This window comes from Strigops habroptila, chromosome 21 (genome assembly GCF_004027225.2).
Source record: "Strigops habroptila isolate Jane chromosome 21, bStrHab1.2.pri, whole genome shotgun sequence".
NCBI lineage: Eukaryota > Metazoa > Chordata > Aves > Psittaciformes > Psittacidae > Strigops > Strigops habroptila.
In genome coordinates, this window is record NC_044297.2 from 4,473,239 (window position 1) to 4,483,288 (window position 10,050).

Here is a 10,050-nt window from a genome sequence, read left to right on the forward strand (position 1 = left end):
GGTGAGGTGTTAGAGGGAACAAAATGGGGGGGGAGTTCCCTGTGCTACTTGAATGAGCTGCCTTTCCAAGGTGCTACCCCAAGTTAATGCACTATGGACTGAAGATGCTAATTTTCTTCTGAAGATTTGTCAAGACCTTTTAAAGTTTTGTGTGTAAGATGAAGAAAGGTCTCATTTGACCAGGCACAAAATAAGAACAGCTCAAAGAGTAGCAAACCCTGGCAATTCTGAAAGCAACATCCTGCGGCATGAGCCCATTTATTTTCAATCAGCTCAAGTTGCTTAAAATTAAACCTGGTGCTAAGGGCAAGTTTGAGACTAGGGCTGCAAATTAAACCCTTTTAAATAAGCTCAACCCATGGAACGCCATGTTAGAACACGCATTACATGGGTGCACTGAATATTTTTGCAGTCAGATGGATTTTTGCATAGGAGTTTGGGTACCTTTTTGTTTTGTACACTGACTTTGTGGCATCGGCTGATTTGCCTTGGTCCTCAATGGTTATGTTCAGAGAAGAAGGAAGCGTCTACAAAAATTTTAGGGGTGCTTTTCAGAGTTCAAAGAGTTACAAAGAAGATTATGATGGATGAGGTAAGTACTTAAAACAATTCTTTCCTTCCACATTTCCAGGAAGAAAAGCAAGAGAAAGAAAAAGAAGCTTTGGTCAAACAATTCAGGAAACAGAGCTTGTATGCATGTGTAATAAACCCACTAACTCCTGTTCAGGGAGTTTCAGTGTCATTTCCAAATGCTTTATTCCCTCCCCTACTTTCTTGGGGGGTTTGATGCTTTTTGAGAACAAGAAGACAAACACGTAAATTAGTTTTCCCTTTCTTCAATACCATTTTAAGTCTTTCTTTTCGTGTTTTCCTTCTGCTTTTAATGGAGATGTTTCTATGTTGGTTTGTGCAGACTTAATTTTATAAAGCAGATTTTCTGTCTCCAGGAAGGTGGTGTGGGTTCTTGCAGCACTATGGGCCAGAGACTTGACCATGCTGTTTGCTCAGTGCTTTTAAAAACTATTGAGGGGCTTGCAGGAGAGCTACTCCTTCTAGTATATGATGCCTTTGGTTCAAACAGCAGAACATGGAGTCTAAGAGATGGTACTTGGAATTTCACTTAAGTGCCCCATCAGCAAATGCTTAGTGTGGCACTTCAGTTGGAGAGAGGTGCTGCTCCTACAGAGCAGAAAATCTGTGGTGCGCCAGGTCAGAACTCACACAGCCATTAAAGCCAAGCCACTCTTACAGAGATTGGCTCATATTAAAACCACTTCCTCATCCTGCCTTCCTCCAAGCACTCTGAGCACCTTTTAAATTCTCAATACCTGATCTTGCTTTCTCTTTCATGGTTTTTTCTTTTTTTGTGGGTAAACTTCTCTTCATTCAGTCCTTTGTATCCCTTTCACTCCTGTGAAAGCTTGCAGCTCTCCAAAGCGTTGCAGCGGAGATGCTCTCAAACCAGAGTTATACCAGCAAACACATTTCTCCTTGCAGCATATCTCAGCCCGATCCCCACTCCTTATGTTATTTTTAATGTATTGCAGTTAGAGGAGAGATTTCACAGCTCTGCAGGAAATGTGTGAGTCACAGCAACTAGCTGCAGAGTGACAAGCTGCAGTGACCGTCCAGCCTGGTCTGTCACCCTGGTCCTACCTTGCTGCTAAGGTAAACTGGTGGGAGGGAGGATGAATTTGCGAGCCCGAGATGCTCTGAGGGTTGTGGGGATGCTACTGGCAACCCTTGTTTAACCTTAGAAAATCCAGGCGCTCTCTTTGACGCAATGCAGTAAAAGCAGGCAGAGGGAGACAGGGTAGAAACTTTAACCCAAGTTGCAGATGCAAGTAAAGCCGCGGGTCTGTCCCTCAGTTTTCTCTTGCTGTTTGAGCACATGGGGTTTAGATCATGCCGAGAGCTCATCACGGGGAAGACAAATAGAAGGAGGTCCTGAATGCTTTTCTTAAGATACACATCCACACACTTCCCTTCCGCTCAGCAAGAGGAAAACTTGTCCAGGTACAATACCCAGATTCTAGGAATTTACCTTCTGATAACTAAATAATTGACAATTCATCATCTGGAAGGATTAGTTAAGGGTAGTTTAATCCTGAGCAGAGAAGGAAGAAAGCCCACATGGGAATGGGAAAAGCACAGACCCTGATGCCGGGAGAAGATTCTAGTGCCTGACTCAGCTCCCTGGCAAACGCAACCTATTTGTGTTTTGTAACACTTCCAACTTTGTTTCCACCTGGAATTTAGTTCTGGGATGCTGAAAACGTCTTAATTGTAGCATTTCCACAACCCAGTATGGTGAAAAGATCCTGTTCTAGAGCCTTCCGGCTCCTGAAGTCACAGGGGTCTCAGTAGCCCGCCTTAAATAATGCTCATAAATCCTCATAGTCACTTCCTTTAATTATTGTTTTTCCATTCATGGAGTCTTTTGATATTGATTCATGAACTTCTGTGTCTGAAAGTAATTAATCCCTTCACTGGTTATGCAGAGTCTGAAGAAATAATTGGTGCAGAACAGGAAAATAACATACTATTTATGCATCTCTGCCCTGGAATTATGCTGTCTTCTGAAACTGTTTGACTGCAGATGTCAGTAGACAAAACCTCTTGGCAACACTAAATATTAATGGGTTCTTATAGTTTTATAAATATTTAGAAATGCATTAACCACTTGCTTATTTCTCTTAGGATTTGATAGAAACATTTGCAGTGGGAAATAGGCTAAACTCACAGATTTATTTTGTGTATTAAAGCAGAGAAAAAACCTGCAGTTGTGGGTAATAACTAAAGGCTGTGATATGTTTTGGATGGAATAAGGGGGGAAACGAGGATATTTTGAAATACCCTATGCCACTGGGTAGCCTGGATTTTGCCTTCTACATAGGGCATGCAGTGAATTCCCAGAAACATTCAGGAAAGTTGATGTACCCTGGGCAGAAGTGTGGATACAGCTGCCTTGTACGGGAAACTGTGATCCTGGTTGGGCTGCCTGTGTGCAAGGAGAATTGAAGCAACATGAAGAACAATCTCTAGATCCTTGTGGCTGTATTCTACCAGGGCTAAAAGGAATAGCATGAAAAACAGCAAACCAGCCTGGGATCGCAGCTGCACCCATGTAAGCCCATGCTAGCAGTGCTCTTGAGCTGACATCAACATTTAATTCACCACACAAGGTGACCCTTCTTCCTCTTGATGCTGAAGGTGCCTGACTTTCTGTGCTGAGGGGTGCTCACCCACTGACTCAGCAGGTTGTGGCGTTTTAGCAGATTATAGAATTTATTTGGAAGCACATAAACAGAAAGTTTTATGTTAAATATTGGTCTCTGGTTTAGTTTTTGGGTTTAGTGGTGGTGCTCTCCTGAAAATTTTAATTAGACCCAAGAGACAAAGAGCTTCGATCCTTACAAACCATTGGGCATTTCTGTATTTTAACATAACTCGGTGCAAACGCTTCCTGACAATAGGTGACTGTGACTGGGCTACCTCTTATTCATAAAGATACAGCTATTTTTCTGTCACATACACATGTAACTTTCACAAATAAGCTCTCTACAGAGAAGCTGCCATTTAATTTGCTAACCCTGCTCTAATTAAACGTCACTCAAGCAGCAAGCTGTTGAGCACAGATTTCCATTGTTGATATCAGCAGGAGAAACAGTCATTACTTTGCTGTACAAAGACATTCAGCTTTATTAGAAAGGCTTATCTGCTGTGGACTTTCTTGCAGTTTCTCCAGTGAAGAACATGCAGAACCCTTTCAATTAGAAACTACTTGATCTTCAATTATCAATAGGGGAAAGGATTGGAAGGCATATGTGAGTTGCAGATTTTGATCAGACCCTCAATTATTCAGCAGATTTCAGGACAGTCCATGTAGTGAACAGGCTTAAAAGTGATATGCATTTCTTTGCTAGTTGTGGGAGTTAAGGCAGTAGGTGTGTTCTTCATTTTCCTTTTGAAACATGATAAAAATAATCACAATATTAATCCTGTAATAAGATATATCAGTTCCCCAAATTGGGGTTGGAGCCTTCCTCTTTTTCCCTTTGTTTTATTTGTCTCCATTTATTTTCCATGTAGTGGGATTTTAGAAGGCCCTTTAACAGGCTTTCTTCTTAATAAAGCTGACTGGGAAGTGGCAGTAGACAAAGGCCAATGATTCCTTTCTACTGGAAATTTAAAAACGCTTTGATTTGGTTTTATCTGTCAATCACACCAGGTATAATCTGAGCCTGACCCAGCCTCAGTTCAGGCTCTGGAAGGGTCTCATTTCTACAGCCATTTTCAAATGGACAGATATGTAAAAAATTAGTTCAGAATATTTTTGATCCATGATTCCAGTAAAAGACAGTTTCCTTTTTCCAGGAATTTGCTTGCTCTCAATTTTGGAATTTTGTGTTTAGAAGCAGATTGCACTTACTGGCCATTGGAGACTGATAACCGATAAAGATGTTCCCATATAATTAAGGCAGGAGGGGAAAAATAATCAGAAGCCACCCCATTTTGATGAACACAGGGTGTCTTGGTTGACTTAATGGATCTTTGCACACTTAAGCGACAAACAGGTCAGACAGGCACTCCTCACAGGAAAAATCAAGGAATAGTCTGGAAATCACACCTTTAAGGCTCTCCTTGCACATTGAGACTGGTGTGTAAGGAGGAAAATTACACTTGCAGCAGTTTAACATTTTCACCCTTAGTAAAGCAGGATTGCTCAGATGTGAGCAGCACATGGCTCAGAGACCTTTCCATTGCTAGCAAAAGGAATTGCAGCCTCTCTAAGCACCTAAAAGGCCAGGCAGGAGACTTTAATAGATTCCTCTTTACTACAGAAAGATGGGATATGGATCTTATCTATTTGCTTAAACCAGCTCAGCTATGTGTTTTATTACAGGAAATTTGTTCATATATCCAATTCAAACTTGTTTTCTAAATGAGGACACCAAGCAACTTATCAACCCATGCAAGTGTGTTCCTGTTGAGGACAGCGTATCAAACATCAGGGAAGGATCCAAGTTGGAAAAAAGTCACCAGACAAGTCTTGTTTTCAGTATTGACCTTTATTGAGCAAGAACTGCTGTGACTTTTACATCAAACAACAAAAGGTTGCGTACTGTGCATGTCAACTAGGTTCTCCCATGAGCAAAAGTCCACCCTAAATTGCACCAGTGAGGTAAACATAATTATTTATAAGTAGCTTTTTTTTTAAGGCTAGGAGAGTTCTGGTTCTCATGAATATTCTATGACTGTTTTCTGTTTGTCTTTTTGGCTCAGTTGGTTCTTTGCATAATACATCTTAAGTCATTCCTCAGATATGTCCCTCCAACAGCTCAGGAGATTCAAAAGCTTCCTCTGCACATTTCATCTCATGCACTATTATAGTAGTATTTTTTGTAGAGCCCCAAGCTCTGTGGAGGGAGCACATCTTGAGCCTGCATGCATTCCCCCCCCCTCCCCTTTATATTGCACAAAAAAGTAAAATACTGTGTGTCTGGAGCCTCCATGAGAGAACCCGTTCTGCTTTGAAGCCGTCACTCACATGCATTTTGCAGCTGTCATATGGCTTAACCTTTTGCACCGACCCAAGCTCTTGAGTTTTGTTTAACTTAGCTATGATTTATTTATTCAGCCTCTTTAATCTCCTTTACTACAGCATGTGAAGTAACTTTCTCCACTTTCTTGGTGGACACTAATTTCTCCTCAAAGCTTTCTTCATGTTCCTCTACCTTCTGAGTGACTGTCACTGACTTTGTGATATATGTGGTTGTACTGTCCCCACCTTCACCAGTGATTTTCTCTGCTTTTTTGGTTACTACTATTTTCTCACCCTTATCATCAATTGGGCTCACATCTAGGCCATTAGTGACAACTCCCTTGTCTTCCTCCTCAACCTCCTTCTCTTTGGATTCCTCCTGTTCCTTTTTCTCCTCCACCTCACCATTCACTGCAATGTCTTCTTTCCTGGACTCCTTCTCTACCTCTGCACTAATCTTGGTTACCTTTGTGACAGTGACGGTCTCCTCCACCACAGCCTTCCCATCTTTGACCGGGGAGGCCGGCTTCTCTGGGGAGCGTGGCTTCTCCGGAGAGGCTGGTTTCTCTGGAGAGCGGGGCTTCTCTGGAGTCGCTGGTTTCTCTGGAGAACGGGGCTTCTCTGGAGAACGGGGCTTCTCCGGAGTCGCTGGCTTCTCTGGGGAGCGGGGCTTCTCCGGCGTCACCGGCTTCTCCGGGGCCACTGCCTTCTCTGGGGTTGCAGGCTTCTCTGGTGTCACAGGCTTCTCCGGGGTTGCTGCCTTGTCTGGAGAGGTTACCTTTGGTGTCGCTGGCTTCTCTGGAGATGCTGCTTTTTCTTCCTCCTTGGCTGGTTTCTCAACAACTTTCTCCACCTTCTGTTCTTTTCCTGCTTCTGCGGCTGGTTCTTTCTGGGCAGCCTTGGCTGGCTCCGTTACAGGAGATTTAGGGGGGGACTTAGGGGGCGACTTTGCAGGAGGCGATTTGGCCTTCTCTACCTTTGCTGCTGCTACCTCTTCAGCTTTGCCCTTGGCCTCAGCTTCCTCACCCTCTTCCTCAGCCTCCTCCCCTTCTTCCTTTTCCTCTATTTCTTCTTTTTCAGAACCTCCTTCTTCTGCTGCATCAGATTTTGCAGCTTCTTCTTCCTCCTCAGCTTCTTCTTCCTTCTCTTCTTCCTCAGCTGCTTCTTCTGCAGCAGCCTTCTCTTCTTCCTCTGCAGCTGCTTCTTCTGCTTTTTCTTCCTCCTGGGCCTTGACTGCTATTTCTTCTGCAATAGCTGCTAGGGCATCTTCCATTTCAGACTTTTCATCTTCTACTTTCGTCTCTTCAATGATTTCTTCTACAAACTTGTGCTGGACCTTCAGCTTTGGTGGTTCAATTTTTGTTTTCTGAATTTTAGTGGATGCTATTGTGACTGATGGTTGCCTGTGTGTGAATACAGGTCCAGTAATGCTTCCAGAGAAGGCACTGAATCTTGTCTCTTCGCCCTCCAGTAGCTTCCTAAAGGAATCAGAAGGAGAAAAAATGAGCATAGAAACCAAACGTAAGGGACAGGTATTAATTGTTTCCCTGTCAGCAGGATGAAACCAGCTTGTATATGGGATATGCTAGAGCTGATCAGCATAATCCATCCCTTACAGTCCCAGTTCAGCTTTCCTTGAATCTGCTCTTTTGCAAAATTCATACTCAGCAAACAGCTTTTAGCTTGGTTTAAATGTGGCAAGTGTAACACCTTCAGCTGATGCACTGAAATTCATCCTTAAAGTCAAAAGCTTTATTACGGCATAAGTCAGTGCAGAGTATGGCAAAGTAATTAACTGTATTGGATGCATTAGGACTTCAAGAAACAGAATTTGGCCCAGCCCACAGACCCAGATGTGGCTGAGACATTCAGAGCCATTTAGGGCATATTCAAGGCCAGGTTGGGCAGGGCTTGGAGCAACTGGTCTAGTGGAAGGTGACCTTGCCCGTGGCAGGGGGTTGGAACTGGATGAGCTTTAAGGTCCCTTTCAACCCAAACTGGTCTGTGATTCTATGATATATCCTAACTCAATAGTTTGGGCATCCATCTTTCTTGTGCACCTATGAGAGCTGAAGAGACTTTTGTTCTGCTAGCTTGGGCAGCAAACAGCTGTAGAGCCTGGGGTATCTGTGTGTTTGAACAAGCTGAGGAATGTAAGCAGAGCTGGAGATGAGGTTTTTGGTTTTGCTTTTCTGATATTCAAATGCATGTTTTTCATCTAAGCCTGTGACCCAGAAATATCAGCAGTTCTCTGATGGGAGTTCTAAAGGGATGCAAAGGAGACTAGAACAACCTGCCAGGTGATGGCAATAGCAAGCAACGTTCCTGCTCCAGACGAGAGTGGATGCCTTTAAAAGTTGAGGAAGAAAAGCAAAAGTGTTTGTGACAGACAGACGAGCACTCCCTGCTAGAAACCATGATCAAGAAAGTGCACTGTCTCTCCCCGGTGAGAAAAGGGAGTTGAGGTGACAAGCACCACTTGCTTGGCATATGCAAAGAAAACGGGGATTAAAAATAAGCTTGTCTTTTGCTGCATCTTCTGCTCCTGTAAACAAGGACAGACTGCGGCACACGGTGCCACTGCACTGAGTCACACTGTCCTGTGCCCACTGAGCTTATAGGGAGCATTGGCAGGGAGCTGGTCCCTAAGGAACCCAGGGCTCCTCCTGCAAACACTCCTTGGGTCTGCAGAGATTCTGAAATGGTTGTAATTTAGTCGAGCCCCAATTTCACTGCATGCAGACACTTCTCATCCATGGCAAGGTTCCCCACACCAGCAGCATCTGCAGTGCTATTAATATTCCAGACATGTCCGCAATGATCCTACTGTACCTGTATGCAGCAATTTCGATGTCCAGGGCCATCTTGACATTGAGGAGGTCCTGGTATTCCCTCAAGTGACGTGCCATTTCCCACTTTGTTCCTCTAAGCTCATTCTCCAGCTGATGAATCGTGTCCTGCAATGGAAAACACAGAAAACCTCTTTGACACAGACATAAACCTCATGCAGAACCAGTGCAAAAGTTCTCAAAGACTTTCAGAAACTCTTTCTGCCACTTTGAGAGGTGGTGGTGATACCAGAGCAGAACCTACTCGGGTCCCACTGCCCTCCCCAGCACCTCCATCCCCTGCGGCCAGTCCGGGGGGGTTCAGCCCTCGGGGCGCACCCCCCCAGCCCCGCACCCAGCCCTCAGAGGGGACGATAACAGCCTTCGGGGTGTCCCCCAGCCCCACATCCAGCCCCCTGGCGGGACCGGCATCAGGCACCCCGCCCCTGTCGCCGCCCGAACGGCGTTCGGCGCAGCCCGGGCCGCCCCCCCTCCCCGGTACCTGGTAGGTGGTGAGGTCGTTGTTGTGACGCTCCTCGATGTCACTGAGCTGCCGCTCCAGCGACTCCTTGGTGCCGCGCACAGACTCCAGCTCGATGCTCTTGGACTGGAGCTGCCGGCGGTACTCGGCGATCTCCTCCTTGGCGGAGCGGATGGCCTCCTTGTTCTGCTCGGCCGCCTCCGTCAGCTTGGCGTAGCGGCACTTGAACCACTCCTCGGCCTGGTGCATGTTGTGGTCGGACTGGCACTCCAGCTGGGCGCGGATCTCCTTCAGCGCCGTGGTGAGGTCGGTCTTCAGGTAGTCCTTCCTCTCCACCGTGGCATGGGACGCCTGCAGCTGCGCCAGCAGCTCGGCCACCTCCTCCTCGTGGTTACCCCGCAGGAAGGCCACCTCGTCCTGCAGCGACTGCACCTTCTTATCCAGCTCCGCCCGCATCAGCGAGGCCTCCTCCATCTCCTTGCGCAGGGCGCGGATGGTGGCCTCAGTCTCGTCGCGCAGCCGCGCCTCATCCTCGAAGCGCTCCCGCAGGCGCTGGATGTCCTCCTCGATGTGCTCCGAATCCAGCTGGATCTGCGCTTTCTCATGGCTCACCTGCTCCAGGGCCCCGCGCAGCTCCCGCAGCTCCTGCTCATAGGCATCGCTCAGTTGCGCCCGCCCGGCGTGTTTCTGCCGCAGCGCCGCCAGCTCCGCCTCTATCTCCTTGTTCTGCTGCTCCAGGTAATGCACCTTTTCGATGTACCCGGCGAAGCGGTCGTTCAGCCCCTGCAGCTGCTCTTTCTCGTTAGAACGACTCAGCTTCAGCTCCGCCGCGCCATTCAGCAGCGAGGACTGGCTCACGTCCAGACTCTCGGCTGAGCTCAGCACTGTGGAGCCGTAGACAGCCCGCGGGACCCCCAGGTTTGGGCGCTTGTAGGAGGAGGACACGGTGCTGCCCGAGCCCCGCGACCACGACTGCGAGCGGAAGCCGCTGGACGGAGAGGCGCTGGCGCGGCTATAGGTGGCCCGGGTCTCGGTCACCCGGCGGTACGAGGGGTTGCCCAGGGGCTCCATGGTGTAGCTCATGGTGGGGCACTCGGGGGTGGCGGGCGGCGGCGCGGCGCTACTTCGGCAGCCGCTGCCCCTTATATAGCCCCGCCGGGCGAGTGCGGGGCGGCCCCACACGTGTGCGGGGGGCG

General features: G+C 47.1%; 1 protein-coding gene across 1 annotated transcript; it reads right to left on the reverse strand.

The window, feature by feature from the left end:
* Positions 1-5,053: 5,053 nt before the first annotated feature.
* On the reverse strand, positions 5,054-10,035 carry NEFM (neurofilament medium). The gene is made up of 3 exons (XM_030509923.1): positions 8,876-10,035; positions 8,378-8,502; positions 5,054-7,023 (listed from the first exon to the last, which is right to left on the reverse strand). The coding sequence occupies exons 1-3, from the start codon at positions 9,935-9,937 to the stop codon at positions 5,634-5,636; spliced, it is 2,577 nt and encodes an 858-aa protein (XP_030365783.1). The 5' UTR covers positions 9,938-10,035; the 3' UTR covers positions 5,054-5,633.
* Positions 10,036-10,050: the final 15 nt, after the last annotated feature.